We start from the raw sequence: 25947 nt of genomic DNA, 5'->3' as shown, positions 1-25947 counted from the left end.
ACTGTATCCACCAAGTTTCATGTCCATCCGACAGTTTTTACTAACTTGACCTCAGATGACCTCTGGTGACCCCGAAATGACCTTCACAAAATTTGGCTATAAATGTTGACAGTACCCACCAAGTTTCATACCCATACGATAGTTTTTACTAATTTGACCTCAGATGACCCTGGTGACCCTGAATTGACCTTCCAAAATTTTACTCCAAATGTTGACTGTACCCACCCCAGTTTCATGCCCATACGACAGTTGTTACTAATTTCGAAGCAATCGGGTCAAATTATTTTTTTTTGTAACTTTTTTCTGATTGGGGATTTTTTTTAAAGTGATTCTCCCCACCGCACCCCCACCCCGGGCTGTCATTGATTGCTTGACATTCCTTTTGATTTCTCTCAAAAACTTAGCTCATGATTAATATTACACAGCCTAGAGTAAAACATTAAACTTGGCAACTTTCAATCAACATGATCATTGATTTCTGAAACCACTAACTTCAGTCACATTTTAATTCAAAAATTATTTTTATTTCAACTTTTCTATTTCTGCCACCCCCCTTATGAATTATTCATTCATAACTGTGATGACCTTGGGACCGTCCAATTAGAATCAACATGATCAATCAATGCGCCGTAAGGTCATGACCCTTGTGTGGTGAAACCAAAATAAACAGTTAAAAATAGCGAGATTGGTCGGCACAGTGGATGTAACATCGACCAAATAAACCGTGGTCTTGAATTTCTTAAGAAGTCCTGGCCTAAAAACTATGTTGTTTTTCAGGAGAAAACATATTAATCTTTGATATTCTGAAGTATAAAATTGTTGGGCAAAGTGGAACATCATTTATTTAGACTGTTTTTGCTATAGAAAAATACGAAAATTTTTCAATTTTGCGAAGAGGGGTAAATCCCATTGAAAATATAATTTTTCCTCAGAATCATGTCCACAATATGGTTTAATTTACTGTTTTTAACTATATTCTAACAATCTACAAATTGAAGAGCGTGATGAAATACGAACAGCTTGCATGACTTTTCGGTCCGTGTTCAGATAACAGGTGCACTTGACTTGCCAAAGAAAAAGAGTGCAATCCGTCTATTTCCGTCATCTTCTCACAACTTAAATTATACAGACCAAAATAATCTCTAGCACACACAGGGAACCAAGCAAAGAGATTGAAATTGCTCGTTTCTCATGACGATTTCGGACTTTTCTTTCATAAAATAACTACTTTTCCCACCTCATTTCAACTCAATATGGAGTGCAATCGATTGAAAAATAACTTTTAGAAAGTTAGAACTCAATTTTAAAAGCACATATCGCACACAGAAATAACCTTAGCATAAAAAAGCACCATCGGAAGTGGCCGAAAAATGAAGCAAAATACACCGTCCACTTAGTGCGATCACGATGGCTCATCAAGCAAGCTTGGAGCCAAAAATGACATAAATAGAGGATGCTAGGATCACGAAATACTCCGGCAATCTCATATTCTACTACCTGTGAAATCATGGAGTAAAGGTGTGCACTATTGTAACAGTTGTGTTTATTCCAAACTGTACAATAGTCTTGGTCCCAGCTGATTTGCGCTCCATCGTCACTAAACAGTCTGTCAACAAGCTCTACTAAGGAATACTGGACACTTCATCCCCTGGACACTTCATCCCCTGGACACTTCATCCCCTGGACACTTCATCCCCTGGACACTTCATCCCCTGGACATTTCATCCCCTCGTGTTAAAACGCTTCTTTGAGCGTGACAGTCGTGACAGTGAATCAAGAATGCATATGAATATAATAATTGTTTAGAATCTTGAACTTAGAAGGAACTATATAAGGAAATTAATCATCTTATTTATCCAATGTATGCACCGTGTTCTGTATGAGCTATCACCAGCTGATCACACGTATAATAATCGATCAATGTTGAATGGCAGCAGGGCCTATATTAAATAGACTAAATAGTTAATAATAGTTTATACATACAATGAATTTACCTAAATTGAACAGTGCATACGCACATATCTTTTGTTATTACTGTGAGTATTGTTATCATTATATTACTATTATTGTTAATATTATTAGGCATATTTGTATTATTATTATCATTATTATTATTATTATTTACTGTGGGTTTTTTGTTGATAGCTCAGACCAATTATTGTTATGTATTAAGGAGTATTTCGTGATCCTAGCATCTTCTTTTTATGACATTTTTCAGTAGATATCCACGAAAAAAGCTTATTTCCAAAATTGCAGTTGATTCCGATTTTGCGTTTGTAGATATGCATGATTATGTGTATTACACTGCTCCATAGACAATACGTTGTAATTTCGTTCTGGTGCACCAGAACGAAATTCAAATTTCATGATATATCTTTGCTAAACGAATTAATCTGCAAGAAATATTTTGTACATAAACATCATGTAGCCAGAGTATTCCAGTGATATAAAAATCTCAACTTTTTTTGAGAAAAGTGGGGGGATGAGGCTGTGGATCACGAAATGCCCCTTTAATAATAAAAATATTAATAATTATATAATGACGATAGGCCTACCCGGTAAAATAACAAAATAATAATACTTTTAATAATAATAATAGGCGTAATACTGAATTAGAATCATCCGTGTAGGGGGCCTACACGCACTGTTCAATAGGTAAATTCATTGCACTATTGCCATTCAACATCGATCGATTTTTATATGTGTGATCAGCTGGTGATAGCTCATACAGAACACGGTGCATACATTGGATAAATAAGACTAATTTTAAATAAAGATTAATTTCCTTATATTATTTCCTTCTAAAGATCCTAAACAATTAATATGCCATCTTTTTACTGTCACGCTCAAATAACGCTACAGTAGCGTTTTAACATGAGGGGATGAAATGTCCAGGGGATGAAATGTCCAGGGGATGAAAATGCGAGGGGATGAAATGTCCAGTTACCCTACTAAGTATGTTTTTATGATTGGCCCAAACTGAACCTGGAATTATTGGGTTTTCATCAGCATCCCTGCAGCTGTCAATCAACCACTGGGCTTCAGTGGTTGATTGACAGCCATGCGGTGTTATAAATCCACACAATGGACACTTGTACGCACTGTGCATGGTTTCTCTGGCATGAAATGCGATATCAGATGATTGGCACCTCCGTGGCTGCTGCCCCTAGTCTATCGTCCTATTGTACACTTTTGCGCTTGGGGTTTTCAGTTTGTAGCTCATCTGGGTGGCGAGTTAGTGCAGCGGTAATTCCTCGCTTTGCACTACTGAGGTCCCGGTTCAAGCCCGGTGCGCCCAAGGACTCATGTGCACTTGGTTTATCCCGATTCCATGCTCGCTCTCGCAGGTTTTCTCCGGGATCTCCGGTTTCCTCCTGTATCGCAAAAATCGGTGATTAGTTGTTTGGTTATCAAAACTTCCTTCACCCAATGGAATTTGGGGAGCTGCACAGATAATTGGTGGATGTTACAATCTAAATGCGGATAGGTGTGCGCCGCTCAGCAGCAACCTAGTTGATGCGATCTGATTGTGATGATTCACCATTGCAGCGAAATTACAGCGCTTTGAGTCTTCTAAGATCTGGAGAAAGGCGCTTTATAAATCCAAAATGTATTTATTATTATTATTGTAAAGAGTCCAACTATAGTACACAAGTCACATCCTAATTCTGCACTTACATGGTTCCATAGCCAATTGGCTGACTTTGTTATTTTCAGCTTGTCACCTGACTGTTTGGGACCGATTGGGACCAAGACTACTTTTGCAGCTTCCAGAGATGTATTGAGACATGGGTCAAACAACGAACATGTCCAAATTGTATAAAATCAGAAGGTTAAGGAGCTAGCAGCCTAGTATCAGGTTCAAGACATACCTGTATTCAATGTTGCCTGTTGTATTTGCTCTTTTTGCTTCTGTTATTTGAGCTTCGCTCACATCTACACCAATGACTTTATTCAAGTGACCCGCTATGACTTCTGTGGCTTGACCGCTTCCACAACCAATGTCTACTGCTATACCAAGGCGCCCAGAATGAAGGCCAGTCTAAAATAAATTAACAGAAAAACATTTTCAACATCAATATCTGTTAGAAGTGATGTATAGTGCATCTCTTCTCAAGTTGAGAGTAACGCCATGTTGGATTTCGCAATGGCAAATTGCCCTTTTAGGCATGTGTATACACTCTGACTTTCTGCTTTGTCAATCTTGGAGGGCAAATATTGTTTGGCAAAAGCCTGAAATTGAACAATAATTTGCATCTTTAAGCTTGAGAGTTACAAAGGTTTACAATAAGCCATGTACACCAAGAGATTCAGCACTCCGTCATGTTTGCATGTAGCTTAAGGTGGTACTACACCCCTTGATAAATTTGTGACTATATTTTTGCATAGTTTTGTCAAAAAAAAATAATAACACACTGGTAACAAAAGTTATGTATATTATAGGGCAAGGAATCTAGTTACTACACTGGAAGACAAGCGGTACTTTATTTATGATAATAGAGGTACCGGTAGAATGTACCTCATTTCTATATTATAATGAACCACTTGTCTTGAATCACTGAAATTTCAGTGAAGTAATTGGATTCCTTGCTCCTATAATATACATAACTTTTGTTACCAGTGTGTAGTTATTTTTTGAGAAAAATACAAAATTAATCACAAAATTTATCAGGGGGTGTAGTATAAGGAAGACAAAATAGTGTACATGTGGATTATTTCGCCACATGGCCAGCAAACTTTGATTCAAATTGTGTGCTCTACTTGTATGTGTGGTGCCAATGTTGTTTTTGCAAAAAAAATGTATTTGGTCCTGTGTCACAACCTGGGGTACCTTTGTGTTACATAGTGAAAAAATGAAATGTTTCAAACATTTTACCTACATGTCTCATTTGAAGTGGTGCATCCTCCTGAGCATTTTGACACCTTTTTTTATGGAAATCGGTTAAAAAATGAGAGAGTGCGGGCAAAAACAATCACGAAGTAGGTGGGATTTAACCCCACCTCTTTTTTCCACATTTACCTTGTTTACAATCATTCTGAGCAAGTATTAGTCTTTTAAATGACCTTCTGTATTTATTTCCTTGGTTTAGATGTCTGCGAGTTCATTTAGACATTTTTTTACTAGATTCAAATTTTTTTATGGGGGTTTTAGATCAAATTTACGATACGAATCCCTCCCCCCTAATCCTCCTCCCCTAAACCTCAGCCACCCTTGGCACATTTCATGTAAAACATCATAAGAAAATAATTAAAAATTATTTTAAAACAAGATAAAAACATGAGTAATATAGAATAAATCAGCCTCAATTTAAGACCTAATTGAATCTTCTAAGTGAAGGAATACTCAAGAGACACTGTTTTGACGTCCAAGCTGCACATCAAAATGTAACAAAACCACCTTTTTGGGTACCCCAGTATATGACACAGGATCATTTAGTATTACTGGTCGATTATGCATGGGCTAAGGAGGTGCCAGTCTAGTCTGTACTAAATAATTAAACAATGTCATTTTGGGTCACTATTTTTGACAGCCATGAGGGTTTTTAACTTTTAATGCACAAAAGTCGTGTTCACATTTTCAGTTACACCCGGCGTAAATTTACGCTAACATTGATCAAAATTCCACAAATATTTTCCCTACTCCTACCGCGTGTCCACACCTAGCCTACTCCTAGCATTACGCCGACCAGTTCCACCAAGTATTCACTTCTGGTCGGCGTAAACATTGGCTACCACTTCCGGTGTTTCTGTGACCTTTATCAACCGCGCAATATGTAATTTCTTAGTTCCGACCAACAAAAGGTCAAACTTACTCCAGGTGCCAGGCGTAATCTGCGTTTACATTGCAACTTACGCCTGGCGGAAGTTACACCCAGCTCGCTACTCCTGACTTTTGTCAGGAGTAAATCATCAGACGTACGCCTGGCGGAACTTACGCTAACCATCGTTCACACTGCACCTACTCCTGGCAGCACCTACCGCTACTCCTAGCAACTTGCGCCGACCAAGTTCCGCCGGGCGTACGTCCGACAATGTGAACACGACTAAACACAAACCTTTTTCCTGACATAATCCATGACAACCTTGCTAACCAGTGTTTCATCTGGCTTGGGTCTATACTTGTTGTATAATGCAGCATGTTCCTGACCTTGAAATTCACCACTTGATGAATAAGTCCTTGATTGGACCAGTGAAGAACAGATTGGTTGTTTGCAGCATCGTTGTAATGCACATCTTGAAGTCAAGATGGCTCTACATGGCCATCCAAGGAACAGGTGCTGAAAATGGCAGACTTGTGAAGTAAACATCATCAGCCTTAAATTAACTGCTCTAGTGTAAGAAATACACAGAACAAAACATATGGGAAACAAGTTGGGTTAAAAATATTGCTCTGAATTATGCATTGCCTATTTCTGCAATGATTAATATATTCTTAATTCAAGTTTGGTGAATTGTTTAATCCTAAAAAGCTCTAAAAGATAGGCCTATGTGTAAAATACAGATGGGCAGAAATGTTCATATCCAATTTTAACATCTGCCCATGTTAAGAATAAAATCTAGGTTTTTTCCCCACTTAGTTTACCAATTTTCAAACTTGTTCCCAATTTGGAAAACTCATATTAACAGAAAGAGATAAATATAAATTGGGCTATTCTGTTTGAAATTCATACACCCCCTATGGAAGACATGACCTTAATCTCCCATACAGAGAGTGTGATTTTAAAATGGGGGTTACCTGAATGGGTAACTCCATTTGAAAGCTACACTCCCTATGTAGGAGATTAAGGTCATGTCTTCCATAGGGGATGTATGAATTTCAACTGGAATAGCCCATTGTTTACAAAACCACTGTAATCTGTAGAGCTAATGTAGCCCTACTATAGAGCCTTTTAAAATACTAGAGAACTGCTAAAACCACCGATACTGCTCCAGCACTTCCTGGGTATAGCCAGGGTTTATGTATAGCATGGTTATGGATCACCACGGTCTAAACTACATGTAGTTCTGTAAAGCTATATTTAGATCAGGGCAAATATCTGAAGTCCAACTATAGTTCTATTTTTGTCCAGGGTCATATACCTGGGATAAGAAGTATTGTAAAATGGGAAATTGTCGCAGAACATAAATTTTCACGCTTTTTGCGCTCACCACAAAGGCCATGAAAATAAAACTATGTGACAGATACAAACAAGCAGGAAATGGTATTTTACAACATTTCTTTTATATCTTTAGTTTTTTAGATGAAAATTTCATGACATTTTTTGGGAAATTGTTAAAAAACTTTGAAAAAAGTTCTATGGTCGGGACTGCTTAGACAGTCAGTCGGACGAGGACAAGCAAACCATTTTTTTTATGTTTTATCATATCCTTTCTAGCAATATCTAGATCTTCCTTTTTACAATTTTTAATTACTTCAAATTTTCTCCCTACTTAATTCATTGAATATAACCTTTTCTGTACATTCACTTATTATTTCAGTGCAAAATACATTATTAATAATAAAAACCTTTTCCACAATAGTGTGCACAATAATTAATAACCAAACACAAAACATTTCTACATTATTTGCAAAAGGTTGCCAGAAAACATTTAAATGTCGGGTTTACAAAGGGTATGTGTGACACGATCTGGTGCATGGAGGCCAAAGGCGGCAAATTTGAAATTGAGATAAAGGCAAAAATATGGAGTAAACTTCATAACTTTAGAACCAAGTAAGCTAGACCTTTGGTGTTTTCAGTATATGATAGCCTAATGTTTGTATAAGGTAATAATTATAGTAACTGAATTTTCAAAAATGTCTCCTTTGGCCTCCATGGACCAGATCGGGTCACATATAAAGGGTATAAAACATTTTCACAACATTCAAAAACATTTTTTGAAACTTACTGCAAAATATTCTAACATGACGTTTAAGTGTTGATGAAATATTTGGCAAAAATGGTATATTTGGCAAAAATGGTTGCAACCAATATTTTACAATAACATTTTAAAAACATTTTTCAAATGTTGTTGTTATGTGTTTTCATATAAAAATGTAATGTAAAACCTTAACATGACCTTTATAAAACTTGACATTTAATGTTATTAAAATATATTTACCAAAACGAACCCCAACATATAATGTTTAAAACGTTTTAAGAATGTCTTGTGTTTGCTGGGTATAAACTATCTATGATAACACTGCTGACAGTGTCAACTTACATGATTAATGCAAACTTACTGCATACTTAGGATCAGAGAAAAACTAACTTCCATGTTTTATAGTCGCATGATGTCAGTCAGGCCTAGCACTTGCCATACACACCAGTATTAGCCATAATATATTTAATGTTTTTCAGTCATCACAAAACTGCTCAACCAAATTCCTTTGAGAGAAAACAATACTGGTGCTCATATTTGTGCGATGTCCATTTTAAGATAGGTATACGTTTCCAAGAATCTCTGTTGATGTCAATTGTCAATTATCAATCAGCCCAAAAATTACACCACCTTTAGAGGAGAAAAATCGGCTTGACCAATTTCTTTCACTTTGATATAATTATGTTATTTAATAGAATGAGCTCTGTATAATATGCACAAATATACCAGGACTGATTTCCATGGAAATTGACAAAATCAGATATTGTCTAAGTCATTTTTTTGTGATTTTGAGAACAAACATTTTGTGAGAAACAAAAGAATCAAAGAACCAATCAAATATTTCATGCTTAAATTCTGTTATCTTCTGATAATAGATCTTATCAGTCTAGTTCATAATACATATACTGCAGTTTCTGTTAATGTGGTACTGCACCCCTTGATAAATTTGTGACTATTTTTGCATTTTACTCAAAAACTAATAACATACTGGTAACAAAAGTTATGTATATTATAGGGGCAAGGAATCCAGTTACTAGACTTGAATTTCAGTGACTCAAGAAAAGCAGTATGTTATTTATGATAAGAAAAGAGGTACCGCTACAGTCAGTCTACTCTGAAGTACAAAGTAGCAACGCAGACGCACACATTGTGCCGACTTTGAAGGCACGCATACATGCAGCAGAGACACATAACTGCGCACTGTTTACGCGCGCATAAATTTGTCACTTTGTACTTCAGAGTGGACAAACTGTAGAATGTACCTCATTTCTCAACAAATATAATGAATCACTGAAATTTCAGTGAAGTAATTGGATTCCTTGCCGGTATACATACACCTACCAGTGTGTAGTTATTTTTTGAGAAAATGCAAAATTAGTCACAAAATTTATCAAGGGGTGTAGTACCACCTTAATGCTATTGAAGCTTGAAGATGGCTGTTATCAGATTATGTTAATGTTGCTATCATCAGTCTGGTCAGGAAATAGTGCCGAATCAGGCAACATGGTATCCCACAATGCAATGCTCTATTTCAAATAGAGCATCTTTTAATATACTGTTATTTCTTGGTTTAGAGTAAAAAAGTAGGTAAAATATATAAAATTATCAATGGATGTACAATCAGTAGTATTTTTTCATCAATTTTAGTTGAAATAAAGTTAATTTGCATTTTTAAATCAAATTTTTTAAAAACCATTAGAAATTGTTTTGTTATTTAAATTATTTTCCTCCCGGTGGAATTTTTTTTTTTTTTTTTGAAGAATTGTCAACTTACATGTAGCTTATGTGTGTCAAAGTAAAATTTCCACAGATCTTTTATAAAATCACCATGAACAATTTAGTCCTTAGTCTGTCAAATTCGGAAGGGTTACCAAAGCCTGTGTTGCCTGACTCGGCAACATGCTGCCTGATTCGGCAGTACTTCCTGATCAGGCAGTCGGACCGGACTGATCATATACGTCTACACTACCAGATTCCTGTTGTGACTGCCGACACAGGTACATGTACATGTCTCCAAGGTACTGGCTGGTACTGTGTATTACCAGTATAGTACCAGTGCAGTGCCGCTGTCGGTGGGTCCTGTGCAGTATCAGCATTGGTACTGTGTAGGTACTCTGTGTGTACCAGTCAGGTATCTTGGCGACAGTGTACCTGTGCAGGTGTCCCAATAGGAATCTTCTACAGATAGCTCTCATCTCATCAGATCTTAAGTTTCCATAAGTTTGATCCATTATTCCCTGAAACGTTTTCAAGTTTGGGAAACAAAAATTATTCAAGTAATTTGACAGGCTCTCACAACGGGATTCCATAACAACTGATTTTATAAACCGGTGCGCCGTTGGATATCACATTACTGGTGCAGCCGGTAAATGTGTGAAAACTACAGTACTACTGGTGCAGCCAGTCACTGTGTGAAAATTGTCAAGCTTTCGTTAGATGTGGCTCTGACTTCATCAGCACTGAAATTATTCTATGGAACAATGTTATAATTAGCCTTAACTCATCCCATCTATGATGGTCAGTTCTGATTTTGAAAAAGAAACAACTTTGCGTAACTTTGGTAAGTTAGCCTTCCTTGGATGCCAATATGATATACACAGGTGCAGTCAGTTGAATGATAGTTTCCTCAGCTGATGTCTCTACCTGTAATATTTCAAGAAATCTGAAGAAAAAAAGAAAATCAATATATCAAGAAATCTGATATCTGATATAAAAAAAAAACAATGATAAGAATGAGTTCAGAAAACTTTCAGCACAGGAATTGAATATTCAATTAACTTTGAATTTTCGATGTGTAACACAACATCTTCATCAGAAGAAGTCCTATGATGTTGGGATGGACTTGACCTTAAGGTGACCTTCAGTCTTAATACATTGAAGAATAAGTTGTTGAAGATGAAGATGATGACCAATAAGATGTTGATAAGATGTTTGATGATGCAGACGTTGTGTCACACATTGAAAATTTGTGTGCTTATAAGTCAGTTTAAGGGATGGGGTATGAACGTTTGGACAGTATTTATTGTGGGACATTAGAGCACATTAGACATATCGATTGCATTCTGAATCGAAGAATGTCCTTCTGATATCAAATAATTTTCATTTTTGAAATTAGCAATGTAATACACATTTTATGGCAAATGATTAAAATTGATATTTTTAATATTTAACAGTACTCAAAGTAAACTTTATAAATCTGATGATTTATACTTAAAGTGTATGTAGGTTGGATGAAAAGCCGATGATCAATTGAAAATTTTGACCTTTCGTATTAAAGATATGGATTTTTTCCCCAAAACACCCAAAAATAGGTCTTTTTTGGGGGAAAAATCCATATCTTCAATATGAAAGGTCAAATTTTCAATTGATTGTCGGCTTTTCCTCCCAGCTACATACACTTTAAGAATATATCATTAGACTTATAAAATTTACTTCGAGGACTGTTATATATCAAAAATGTGAAAAATATCAAATTTTAATAATTTGCCATAAAATCTGTATTATATCGTGAATTTCAAAAGATGAAAATTATTTGATATCAGAAAGACATTCTTCGTATTCAGAATGCAATTCGATATGTCTGATGTGCTCTCATGTCCCACAAAAAATACTGTCGAAACGCTCAAAACGCTCATTCCAGATCCCTTAAACTCTTGAATTGTTTATTACCAGCTTATACAGTAAGCCAAACAATTAAGGTACCAGTTATGTTCACCCCTGTATATCCTAAACAAAGACAGATATGTCATAATAGAGCCAACAGCCAATAGCTGCATTTTTTAGCTCAAATTTAAGATCTCATTTGTTGAAATTGTTTTAGAAATAAACACACAACGATCCAAAATCCCATGAAAGATGCCAATTTAAAAGTTGCAGTTTTCTCCATTGAATGCGCTATTGATTTGTACATAACGCGTTTGCGAACAAAAGAACTGGCACCGTGCTTCCATTGATTAGCACGTCAAAACTAGCGTAGCGCCGTGCTTTCATTGATTAGAACACAATAGTGCAACTTTTGATTTTGTTTCTGCTCAAGTTTTAGATCATCGTTTCTTCAATTCCCAACAAATTTCAACAAATAATGTCTTAAATCAGAGCTAAAGACTACAGGTATTGGCTACTTGTTTTAATTTTGACATATTTGTCTTTATTTAGGATATACAGGCGTGCACACAACTGGTACAACTTTGTCTTACTGTATATGAACTTAAAAGTTAAAACTATTCAACACTTTGGGACTGTAGTGTAATCAACTTTTCAAACTTACCTTTGTTGAAAGCCAGTAATTATATCCTGCTCAGGATGCTCTCTCAAATGCTTTTGATAGCCTGATAATGATGTTATAAAACCAATGAAATCAGCTACTGTCATTGTATTCATAGTCATCAATTGGTATCTGCAAATCAAGCAAATAATATATTAGGTTACAAGTACTTTAAAGAGTTGTGACATTCCATTTGAAAACCACACCCTTGTGGACATGTTGGGATTCCAACCAAATTTGACAGTTAAAATAATTCCCGATCCCACCATTTTCATCAATAAAAAGCTGAAAGAGTGTGGAAGATTTTGGAATTCCAAACAAAAATGTATAATTTCAAGTGAGATTGTGCAAAATGTAACTAGATTTGATAAATTTCAAAAGAAGGGGTCAATGATTGTAGCAGTCAAGTTAGCTCAATCGTTAAGGCGTTCGACTATGGTGCGAGAGGTTGTGGGTTCGAACCTGGCGGTGCCTAGTACGCCTCGTGAAAAATTGAGTTAGCTTGAAATTCCCCTGGACAAGGAACTCACTGCTCATTTGTCTTGTTGTAACCCGTACGAAACTCAGGGAGCTGATCCTGGTTGCGATGGTTACTTGTGGAATGTCTAGGGTGTGCGCTCTTGAAGCAGCAAATTCCCTGATTGGTTAATGGTTTATGGAATGATGTGGGGCCGTAGTGGTCAGCGACAACCTGTAAAGTGTGCTGAGGCTTGTGGACCAACGTCTAGGCATTGTGCCTGTGCATAGCGCACTATAAATCACTGCGCTTTTTTTTTTTTTTACCAAATGGCAGAAAATGTAAACCATGTTTGTGGCACATCCCTGTATGGTCATTTGTACTGTGTACCCCTCCCCTTGGCAAATATAAAATGTCTTTAGGGGAACTCTTGAATTTTGAGTACTGGTAACAACTTGAGTTATTACCATTACCAACTTAACTGCTCAAGCAATTCCAATACCTGGGTCGTCTCAGTGGCATAGCATATGAGTCATTCTATGGGGGACACTGGGTCTGATTGGGGGGCACAAGCTGTTTTTCGACAATTTTGTTATAGGATTACCTAAATCTTCAAATCGATTAGGGGCACACACCCCTATGATGCTACGGCACTGGGTAGTCTGGGACACCAGCAGATCTTTTCCTCGCGGGGGGGGCTCAGAGGGGCTTTCAGAATTCATGATTTTTAACAAACTGCGGGGGGGCTTCAGCACCCAAAGCCCAATGGGAATGCTTGATGAACTAAAGGACAAGAGACTAAAGCAAAGTGCTGAAGATAGCGGAAAATGAGATGGGAGCCGTGGACATGCCTAATTAAGGCATGTAGCAAACAAGCAATTTGCTCACTACACCCATGTTGATATCCCAAAATCCATGACATACTTGTTGGAAAATGATGTACTTTTCATATATGCAAATTAATGGTTTTTACTCCTTATTTATTCCTGTATCACACATACATACCAAATCCTATATCAGAGGTGAAATAGAAGTAAACAAACTTGTTCTTACCTTTTGACACCCTTGAACTGATTTGGAATAACAAATTTATGCATGTACAGATCTTGCCGATTCATACAATCGTATACAAAGTAGTCCTTCAGAGTTCCATGGTACAACTGGAAAGGAATAATAAAAGTAACAAATAATTTTAGTTTCATAATATGCTTTAATACATAAAATATCCCAAACCTTGCCCTCTCTTTTGTTTCGTCACTGCCAAAAAATGTTTCAGCAAAATTTAAAGGGATTATCAGTGGGGGTTCATCAACCCGAACACCCAAAAGTCATCAAAGTTTCATGATTTGTGCCTTTTTGGAGCAAGCTTACAATAGACCTGCTAATGAAGCATATAAATGGCAAACATAAAGCAATCTGATAGAGACAAAATCAGACATCAAAAAGATGTAATAAAAGTATGTTTGTGCTTTGATTACTTCTATTTTTGCCGCGATCAACACAGAGCAAAGGTTAGAAAAATGCGAACCATGCATTGATTGTCTATAATGCACAGGTGCGCATTCCACATACTGCATGCAGTGCTTTTGGATGCATTCATTTTGTGGGCTGATGTATTTCTATTTGCTTGTATTTTCCAACATTTTTAATGACAATTTTGCTATAAAAATAGCAAAAGTCATGAAATAAATGTGTAACACTTGTTGCTCAAGAAATTGTACAAAATAATGCATTTGTACTGAGATGTTGATATGTCTAATGCACAAACCCCACGATCTCAGTACACATGCATTATTTTGTACAATTTCAGTCCCAACAGGTGATATACATTAATTAACCTATAAATATTTGCTACATATGAAATTGTGACTTCAATTGATGTCTACATCTTTTCAAATGTTATACCCACAGACGAGAGAGATACAGACCGTGTACAACCAGTCAAAGTCCCTGTGAAGTATATGATGTGAGTTCTCGCATATTCTTGAAGGCCGATTGTTTGATCGTGCCATGTCCAACAATCACGCCAGCGTTGCGTGTCTTACACGATAGAGTGTAGCATGCTTTCGTGATTACGTGATAGACTGTGAAAATACGCTTTAATTGCGCAGCAGTCTCGCCCGTCGCATTTCATGGAACAATCGGCCCTCATTATCGGGTGATGCTGTGACTTTGACTGATTGCACACGGTCTGTTTCTCTCTCGTCTGTGGTTATACCATAATACACAATACCTGATTATAAAAGCCAGACAGCTGTTCTGCAATCTTTTCATCTGCATGTATGATGTCATGCTTGTCCATAGTGTAAATTGCTAGGCAGCCATTTTTTGTGAGAACTCTGGAAACTTCATGGCAAAATTTGGTGAAATCCAAATCCATGTAATGTGCAGCTTGGAAACAAGTGACTAGATTGACTGAGTTATCAGACACAGGAAGACTGTTAGCAAATCCACATCTGGGCAAAAATGAAATGGAACAGCAACTAAAATTACATAAACCAGTTTTATATGTAATGATGTATATTCAATTTTATATGGTAATGTGAGAATTATGTGGAGTACTCTGTCGGGTAGTCCCCAATTTTCAAAATGTTTGCTTGCATACAAAGCTTGTGACACTTGACTCAAAATTCACACATGCTACGGGTGGTTTTCCCCGAAAATTTCACAAAATAGCCCCATGAAAAATATTACAGCTGCAGACCTGAGATTGCAGGGACTAATCTTCCATAAGGGATATGGGGGCAAGCAAGATCTGTAAGTAAGATCTGTAAGGGAACAACCCAAAAATTTGGTGATGTCCTTGTTGGCATAGAGGATGAATTTTGTAAAGTTTTGCAAAGTTTATTAACTTGGTAGGATTATAACCTAGAGAAAGTGCTTTGCCATCATAAAGAAATAAGATGTAAATGATGATATCATGAATTGAGGTGTAATAACTATTTTGTTGCATAACTGAATTGTGATAATTTTCCAGCGTCCAGAGATGTCTGAGAGTGAGGTATATATACATGGGTCAAACAATTGTCCAAATTCTATAGAATCTGAAGGTTAGAGGCAGCATCCTGTCAAATACATACCTGTATTCAATATTGCCTGTTGTATTTGCTCTTTTCGCTTCTGTTATTTGAGATTCACTCGCATCCACACCAATAACTTTATTCAAGTGACCTGCTACGACTTCTGTTGCTTGACCACTTCCGCAAGCAACATCTACTGCTATACCAAGGCGCCCAGAATGAAGGCCAGTCTAAAATAAATTAACAATGGAAAAACATCAGGGGCGTAGCAAGTGGGAGGACAGGGTGGACAAAGTCCATGGGCCACGAGGGATCAGAGGCTCCGAGCACAAAAGCAAAAATTAAATAAGGGCTGATAATGAACATCAGGGCTGGATTTACTATTGGGCCTATGCATCTTTATTTTAACCCCAATATCAGAATGTTTTTTTGGCCAAAATAGAGCAAAATTGTAAAATTTTCCACGCTTCGCGCGCATTCAAATAGCAAAATTAATGTTGATCTGGGGCTAAAATAGTCTGAAATTGAATGTTTTCGTGTGCTTTGCACGCAAATGTCCTAGTAACATCGGAACAAAATATGTATAAGTCCCCCTCTATATTATACGTAAACCAAAACTTAGCCACTGACTTGAGTGCACATGCCTTCCTCGGCACGTGAGTTCGGGCCTCCAAATTTTGGCCTAGCCCAGGGCCCCCATAAGGTAAAAGCCTGCCCTGGTTAAAAGAGCCCATACTGCTCCTTGTCCATGGGCCCCTGATGCTCTTGCTACACCCCTGAAAAACATTACCAACACCAATAACATAATGGAAGTGATGTATTACTGACTAAAAGATTTTGGACACCACCATGTTTGCGTATCACTCATGGAGGGCAAAATAGGGTATGCCTCCAGATTATCATCACCCAGCAAAATTGATTTAAAATGTGTGCTTCTTTAAGCTCTGCATGACATAAAGCGAGCTTCAGACTCCGTATTGTACGTAAAATATTGTATGTACAATACTTTTCGTGACGTCAAAAAGTATTACACGTTGAATCAGATTAAATAACGCGCTATAACCCTGACGGTTCATTGTTTGCTAAATCCAAGCGAGGACACCAGAAAATCTATGCAAGATAAATTTCTACTGCTGCTGATGAAAAATCCTAGAGTGCGTTTTGAGGTTTTTTCTGCACTTTACCAGTAGGCCTAATAAATTCATACAAAAATAATAATCAAATAAAGATTTAGGGCAAATGCTTTTACTCACTGCTCATCTGATCCACTTTCCCAGGAAACTAAATACCGATGCTCCTTAGTTTTTCTCTGACTTTCCAGACATAATTATGAGTAAACATCAAATTTAATGTTTACAAAACAATCGAATATATATACATTCGTTTGCATTTTGTACATAAATATTAATATTAATAATGTACAAACATTAAAAAAGGGGGGCCTAAGAGTATGTCTATCTTTAATCATATACTAATTCCGCCATGCCCAAACATATTTTATATATATGAAATCGTGTAATGGCACCCAAATTCCAATAAAAAATAAAAACAAATTTGTTATCAAATACACTAGGCCTATACATTGTATTACAGGAATTTAATAGATGGTGCATTTTAATAGATAAATAGATTAACACGGGTAATGGACGATAAATATTTGGCAATACCGGATTTACCACAGAGCCAGTGGACAAAGAAATTAATTACAATTAAAACAAATTAAATGAGAAAATGAAAGCAAGGACATTTGGTGTTCAAAGTATTGTTTTAGAATGCGAAGGAGTCCTAAATGTTATCCTGGCCCAGGACACTGATTTATGTACATTCGACCCATAGTTATTTTATCTACTTTTGCCAGCATTCAACCTGTTCAATGTGATTTGTGCCTATTTTTAATACAATTCCGAAATCTGACGTATCAATGTTGTATCGTCCACAAACTATGATCCGAGACTATTTCATTTGACACGGTTGTATGGATTTCAAAAGATCGGTCCTATAATAGATATCGATTAGAGAATTACAGCAAGAGGCTTTGAGGATGCCGTAATCCTCTTGACAATCAACCAATCAGAGAGACATATTTCAGAATTATGTTCAGATAGTTGAAACTCTTTCAACTCTGAAATATATATTTCAAGTAATCTCGCTTCACATTAACACGCTTATGGATGTATTGGGATGATCATAAGTAGGTCTATAACATACACCATCATAACATGCCTCAACGATATCAACATGTAAAAAGTTGTTGCAAATTCATAACACAACGTGTTATAATGTATAATGTTATATGCCAAAACTTTAAAAAACAATAAAAATATCAGTATCAATCAAATCAAAACCAGAATAAATACATAGGCCTACAAAAATAATACTTAAGAAACTGACTAAATCAATATATGACTAAATGTCAGTATAAATGAATCGCTAAATCAATTAATCAATCAGTAATCAATCAATCAATCAATAAATAAATAAACAAATAAATAAATAAACAAATAGGCCTAAATAAATAAATCTATAAATAAATAAATAAGAACTGAATGTGCCATTTATATTATTATTACAATTTTAATATTATTAATATCGTTTGTATTAATAGGCCTTTTAATATTAAGTACAGTTGAATACAAAAGACATAAAAGATGTTCATCATTCCGTTACGAACACTCACTAAATTTACCACTCTTAGAAATTTGGCAACTACGTATCAATTAAGCAACCAATGATTGTAGCACAATATATATTTTCCAGGTACATACTATTTATTGCACGTGTAATACTTTTTGACGTCACGAAAAGTATTGTACATACAATATTGTACGTACAATATGGAGTCTGAAGCGCGCTTAATGTACTGATGGTATTTATATGCTCCAAACACAATTGAATATAAAAACTATATTTAATATTGCTAAAAGCTATCAAGGTCACTTGCAATCAGGGCAAAATAATTTCATTTTGGTTCATTATTTTTGACAGTCATTAAGGTTATCTATTCATTGTATGAATATTCATGCAGAATAAAGCTGACTATATGAATATTATTTAGCTTCATAATAATTTGCAAATGAAAATAAAATAAAAATGACCTCACATTATACAATATATGCAATTATGACCTACTGGTACTGTACCACAGACCTCCAGAAACCAAGGCGGTGCTTGTTTGCAGATAGGCACATGATTTAAAGTCTTGTGTGTGTCCTTATTTGCAGGCACACCCGTACCCCCACACACACAGCGTTCGAAATAGGGCCGGTCGGCCGGCCACTGGCCTGTAACTTTTTGGCCTGGCCGGTAACTTTTCTGACTGGCATCTAGTTGCCGGCCCGGCTGGCCGGTAACTTTTTAAGGTCAAGCCCGGCTGGCCTGTAACTTTTTGAGGCATATTTCGAACACTGCACACACACTCAACATGTCCGTCATTTTGGTTCACTATTTTTGACAGCCATGAGGGTTATAAACATGCAATGTAGTATGTGAAACGTCTTGTATGTGTCATTGTTTGCAGGCACACACTAGTGAACCCCCACCCCTTACCTCAATATGGTTCACTATTTTGGAAAGCCATGAGGGTTAGTTAAACTTTTAATGCAATATAGTATGTGAAAAGTCTTGTGCGTGTCCTTGCAGACACACACTAGTGAACCCCATCTCCACCCACCGGCGGATCCAGGACTGCTTCCCCCTGGGGTGCTGTAAAGTTAGTGACCAAAATGGTGGTTCAGGGTGCTGGTCCCCTTGCCACTGGCTGGGGTTGTAAGGGGGCAGCGTCCCATTGCCTTGGGAAATTTTGCATTTCTGAACTCAATTTGCGCGATTTGGTGCATACTTTTTTTTTTCTCTCTTTCTCTGTCTTTTTTGTGTATGTTTCATTCCCCCGGGTGCTGCAGCTACCAAAGCACCCCCTGGATCCGCGCATGCCTCCACCCTCCACCCAACATGTCGTCGTTTTGGTCCACTATTTTTGACAGCCATGAGGGTTATAAACTTTTAATGCACATGCACAAAAACAAACCTTTTTCCTGACATAATCCATGACAATCTTGCTAACCAGTGTTTCATCTGGCTTGGGTCTATACTTGTTGTATAATGCAGCATGTTCCTGACCTTGAAATTCACCACTTGATGAATAAGTCCTTGATGAGACCAGTGAAGAACAGATTGGTTGTTTGCAGCATCGTTGTAACGCACATCTTGAATGCAACAGAGTTTTACACTGCCACTCGAACGTACCTAGACAGTGAAATCGACGACAGACTTGTGATGTGAGCATCATCTGGTTCTAAATGTAGATAGAAAATAATAAATACATTGTAGGCCTACATGTATGTTGATGTACTGTACTTTGGTAATAAGTTGCTAATTTTTCTATACCACCCTGTGTTAATGGCCAGTTGTTTTCTCTACCACCTGAGTGACTGTCCATGAAGTACAGTAATTGTGCTGCATTTTGGGCCATATTTTGGCATATTTCTCTGTCAAAATATCAATAATAATATCAGAAAATGATAAATTTTCAAAAATGAATCAGCAGATGAATGAATTGAGAAATGATGAAAGTGAATCTTTGTTGAAAAGTTGGGAAAATGAAAGTGGTAGTGGAGTATTATTTACTTTATATATAAAGACCCTTGTCTTGAGTCTTGATCAGCTGATCAGTTTCCTGGCAGAAACCCGACTTTTGTTAGAGCTGTACTCTCTAAATGTAAAAGAGTGAAAATTTCACTCGGAACTTGGAGTGATTTCATTCTCACTCTATTCGAAAGCGGTTAGTCGTTCTTTTAGAGTGAAAAAAGCTTCTACTCGGTCAATGTAGATTCACTCCTTACAGAGTGATCCAAAATTACCGCTCAATTTCAGAGTGAAATTACAATCACTCTTTGCGGAGTGAATCCACAGTTCGTACAGCCAATCAGAAAGCCGGATTTTCACGCTGAGAGCCACGAAAAAATTGTGATTATTCATTCGGCTAATAGTCGCTGCAGCAATGGCGGTGGAGTTGTCAGTAGCAGTTTGGCGAAGAAATAGCCAATATTTTCGCCGGTAAGTATACGCTGAACTATTTTATTTATATGTTGAATCATTGCAGATTGTAATCGACAACTAAAAATCTGATGTTACTGTCTCAAAGGTGATAATTGTACCCATGAAGCTTCTTCATTTGTTGAACACATTGATTCACATTGTCGGTCCGGCATTACGGTAGCACACTCATGCACTGCTTTGCATACCTGGTACATGTATTACTTCATAAACCTGTAAATGATTGAGTGTACTTGTGTAATAATTGTAGTGTTTGTTATACTGAGTCAGCCTTTTTATTGTTAGTATGTACCCGATCACATCTCTGAGTCCGATCGCTAGTCATGCTATACATACCAGTAGCCACAGGATCACATGCAGCAAGGCCAGGCCATACCTAGCTAGGCTTAGGCTATAGGGTCAGGCCAAAGCATAGGTCTGTTATCTCTGACCAGTCTCTAATCATGTTTATATACTGCATCACATTATATCTGCATGTGTGATGCCAAAAGTCAGAGGACTATAGGCCTCTAGCTAGGCTTAGGCTATAGGGTCAGGCCAAAGCATAGGCCTGTTATCTCTGACCAGTCTCTAATTTATCATGTTTATATACTGCAGCACATTATATCTGCATGTGTGATGCCAAAAGTCAGAGGACTATAGGCCTCTAGCTAGGCTTATAGGCTATAGGGTCAGGCCAAAGCATAGGCCTGTTATCTCTGACCAGTCTCTAATTTATCATGTTTATATACTGCAGCACGTCTATCTGCATGTGTGATGCTAGGCCCATAGTCTTACGTCACTAAGCTTTTAATCATGCCAAAATTACCATTTTAATCTTAATTAACATGTAATAACACTTATTGTGTTGTAATTCCTTTGCTCACAAAAATACATGAATGAATGAACATTTTGTGCCTATTTCTGTGATTATTTTTTGTCAGTCTCATTCACTTCTTTATTTCAGAGCTATTAACTCAAAAAGAGTGGTTTTTCCACTCCTCTTTGGAGTTGTATGAGTGACCACTCCTTTTGGAGTGAAATTCACTCTCACTAAAGAGTGATTTTATTCACTCTTTTTTTTTCGAGTGAATTTCCTCACTGCTTTGAAGAGTGAATTTCACTCTAAAAGGAGTGGTCAATCATACAGCTCCAAGGAGGAGTGGAAAAACCACTCTTTTTGAGCTGTTTTTCACTCTTTCACATTTAGAGAGTACATCGGTTCTGAAGACCCTTTTCTTTGCTCAGCTGATAAGTTCCCAAGACCCTACTTTTTGCCTCGTCTAGTCTGTTCCCTAGAACCCAAAATTGGAGTTGGTTGTTACTCGATAAGTATAGCTTTGAATTTGCTCACTGATAGAGGTAACTTTCGAGGCTAGAGTCCAAAGCTATCGCAATTTAGTATAACTTGATGAAGCATGACACTGTGTAAAACAATGGAAGCAAATACTGCCGATCACGATGGATGACTGCATCAAAAATGTCAAAATTGCACTTCAATTCAAGTTTAGACTGTTTTGCTCTAAAACAACATTTGCTCTAAAAGATACAGTAATTGACTCATCAAAATAACTTTCATCCAAATTTAAACATCAACAAAATATTTAACATGGTTTGCAAAAAATGTCTTCATTGTTTTTCATCCTTATGTGCTGTACCTCAATGTTTGACTTGAATATTAACGCACAGGTTTTATGTGTAGAGTATATGCACGATCAATGAATACTGCATATTGGCTGTGTGGCAGAAAGGCCCAGTACTTGTGCTGTTGCTATTCAGATCACTTCTCCACACACTAATCAAAACGTGATATGTACACCCAACACAGTCCCCATAAAATCAGACTTTGGGTAAACTCAACTCTAAAACATTTAGAGATAGTTAAAACTGTGATCCCCAACCCTTTGGTTACCTTTGTCCGAACTTCCAGAAATCTCCTAGTCAGAAAATACCCAGTACAAAATATAATGGCTACACAGGTAAGTCTCGTTGATCGAAATACTAACACATTTCAAGCACAATAATGATAGCAGAATAAGAAACTTGGGCTAAAATGGTATACTGAATTCTCATTTGGTACTTGGCGAGAGTGCCTGGATTGTAGATATCAGAAACCACGGATGGTTTTCTCTTTTCGAATAGCTCTGACACTTTCCTGTATTACACAAGACTGCACTCGCTAACTGGGACAGTTCATCAATCATCGACAGAGAAGAAAATCACAGAGCAAGATGGGTACAGGAAGCGATCTGGATTCGCAAGAGAGGGGACAAGACCATGAACAGAGACGAGGGCACATTCTTTCTGAGTCACATCTTTGATCCTCTGCTCAAGACCACCGCTGGAGACAGGAATACTACTTCCGGGAAAATCAAAACATCCGGTCAAGGTACCCACTCCAAGCAGATGGATCATTAAACATCATCAATGCTTTGAGAAAGCCAGAAGGTTTCTGGTGAAACTGTCAGCAGAAAAACATAAGTTTTTCACTTGGTCTTGACAAATTAACTTTAAATAGCTGATTAATTAACAGACCTGATGAACCTCTTCAGTCTCGCTAAATGACATCTGGGGAGAGTTCACACACTTTGCGTACCCTTCAAATGCTTTAGTACAAAGCCCAATGTGTACAAAATCTTCAAAATATACAAACCTATGTATTCAAATATTCCACGGTTTGATACAGAAATACCTGATATGTTCATCTAGGGGTGATGGGGTCTACTGCATCTGCCGTCATGTAAACATTGAATCATTGCTCATTGTCAGTGATTGCAATGATAGTGTTGTAAACTTGATTGCGCAACATTACGCCTTTAAGGTTATTAATTATTTTAAACTGTTGTGATTTGGTAGTTCACAGCATCTTACTTAATGGTAGTGCGCTTTGGCAAAAACTGCATTGCTCAATTCATAGCAAGCGTGTAGAAGAATTAAAATATCACAGATATACTTTTATAGGTCCTGCGGTTCTTGAGTTAAGTTGTAAAGAGGGCTGAAGCAACAACACTTTTGTAAAACGTACATTACTCATTAACAACAATAAATTAAGCAAGTTTGCAAAATATACGATTTGTAGAATGAACTTTTGCAAAACATCAATGTGTTAATTTTCAATAATATATTGATCTAGATAATGAAAATCAATTTTTTTTTTGGTTGCTTCGACCAACAATACCTCGTCTACCCTTAATGTTACGCAACAGAGGGAGTATGGTGGCCGAGCGGAACGGGCTCCGACTCATAATTGGAAGGTTGTGGGTTCGAGCCCCGGCAACGCCATCATGTTGTGCCCTTGAGTAAGGCACTTTATCTCGATTACTCCTCTCCACCCAGGTGTATAAGGCCATGGGAATTAAAGTAGTAGATTTGCGTCCACCGCCCGCATGCTCCAAACCCTACCACATATTTTTTCATTATTTACAAAAATTTTCATTATTTACCAGAAACAAGAAAAAATGGCTTTCAAACATAAAATCAGCAAGTTTGAAGTTGGTAAAACAGTCATAAAAATGTGAAAATGAGTCTGCAATGATGTTGTTCACCCGTGTTGGTTGTTCACCGCGAGTCCCGGGCGTGTAGTTCAGTACAACAAGCATGACCAGGCAACGCCGGTAGCCATCTTGAAAAAAAACCCACATGAATATGCTAATGCCTGACCCCTGTTAAGGTCACAATTTCATTCATAAAAACATGCCTGGTCAATCCCAACCACTCCGAGCTACCGATTAAGACCATGTGAATGTGACGTGATTGGGTTCATGAATATTTAATGTGCAGCGCGATACTGCCTCAAACGGTAAAAAAGATGACGGTGATCACCAAAATTCCGATGCTATGCACTTTGCATGCTTTATGGTGCCTGGCGTGCTAACCGGCTCCTTTACTTCTAACTTTGTACAGCGTGAATGGGGGTAGTTCGTTTGTGCCCAATAGAATAGAAATAATGAATAATGAATAATGATAAAAAGCTGCGTGGGATTTCAGAAAGTTCTGGACGCAAATCTACTACTTCAATTCCCATAACCTAAATGGGTACCGGCACATATGAATTTCTCCAATGCAATTTTGTTCAGTGAAATTGTATAGTAAATTCACTGGGCATTTATCAATTTAAATGATTGACCTTTCGTCCAAAATAAATAATACACGCCGGAGTATTTATACTCAGAGGAGGCCGGTCACCATTGACTAAAAATGATCATGCCACAGGAAATTTAGCGAAACTTGGGAACAGAAAAAATTAAATGACGGCGGATTTTTAGAAGATATAAATATAAATTTTATACTACAAGATCGGTGACAAACTAAGCTTCAACAAACCCTTTTCGTCCATGACAAAATACCTTTCCATTCAAAAGAACGGACTAAAAACTGTGTGAAATTGGCCATTTTTCAGGTTTTTCAAGCCTTTTCTGACCCGAAAACAAGTCGCACTGAAAATGAAGCTTGAGTGAACACGACAAATTCATATGTTCTTAAATGCTGGGAAGGTAACAGATTCGCTGTGGAGGAGGTGTAGCGATCCTCCTATAGCAACATTTAACATAGAGGAGTCTGGCCCAATCACCAATGAAAGAGAGATGGGCACTCCGATCACTGTTTATACAGGATCGTCTCCTTTACCTTTTTTAAAAAAAAATCTGACTTTGCCAACTGAAGTTGCTAAAAATGGGATTACTTCTGTCATGGAAGTAAACAGTAAAAAAAAATGTCAACAAAACATGCTACTAGTGCATAAACTTATGCCTGTATGTGTGTGTATGAGGACTGATTACACACATTCGATGGGTGTATTCCCCGGGTATGTCTATACGCGGAAAATGGTATCAATTAACAATCCACATGGAAACTAGGAAATCATGATTTCCATGACATGGCCATGTGCAGCAGGTATTTTTTACAACAAGTTACTTACTCACCAATGTCTTCTGTTGCTAAACTTGATAAGGAGAAGTCCTTCTGTAAGAATATCCTTTTAAAATAACATTTTGGTTGAAATTTGTTGCCAAAAAAGATGTATCAATATTTTAATTCCACCACATAAATTCTTCTGATCAAACTTGCCACCATTTTCATTTGGCAAACTGCAGCCTGTAGGCCTTTATGTACAGGGGGCACACCACTAAATCAATGCGCCATTTGTGTAACCCTAATGAGTTCCGGTAAAAAACAGAAACTTTTTGAGGTATTTTGGGCTGGTCTCTAGACTTATTAATCAGAAAGAGTGGCGAATTATAGCTTAAATAAAAGTGTAAAGCCTATACATAAATTTGAGTCGCCGAAAATGTCGCATTTTTAAAATTATTGAGAAA

General features: G+C 37.1%; 1 protein-coding gene across 2 annotated transcripts in view; it reads right to left on the bottom strand.

Annotated features, from left to right (window-relative positions):
• Window positions 1-25947, bottom strand: part of LOC140150494 (putative methyltransferase DDB_G0268948) — a 45273-nt gene that overhangs the window by 14130 nt on the left and 5196 nt on the right. The window contains exons 2-7 of one of the 2 annotated variants that reach the window (XM_072172516.1): window positions 19626-19892; window positions 15662-15831; window positions 14815-15037; window positions 13635-13741; window positions 12128-12256; window positions 9630-10522 (exon numbers count right to left, since the gene is read on the bottom strand). In XM_072172516.1, coding sequence (XP_072028617.1) covers window positions 10426-10522; window positions 12128-12256; window positions 13635-13741; window positions 14815-15037; window positions 15662-15831; window positions 19626-19886 — 987 coding nt within the window. In that variant the 5' untranslated portion in view covers window positions 19887-19892 and the 3' untranslated portion in view covers window positions 9630-10425. Of the gene's footprint in view, window positions 1-9629; window positions 10523-12127; window positions 12257-13634; window positions 13742-14814; window positions 15038-15661; window positions 15832-19625; window positions 19893-25947 lie in introns of those variants that run through there. The other variant, XM_072172515.1, reaches the window with a different exon arrangement.

This window comes from Amphiura filiformis, chromosome 4 (assembly GCF_039555335.1).
Source record: "Amphiura filiformis chromosome 4, Afil_fr2py, whole genome shotgun sequence".
Lineage (NCBI taxonomy): Eukaryota > Metazoa > Echinodermata > Ophiuroidea > Amphilepidida > Amphiuridae > Amphiura > Amphiura filiformis.
Note: the sequence above shows the minus strand (reverse complement) of the source record. Positions and strands in the feature narration are given on the sequence as shown.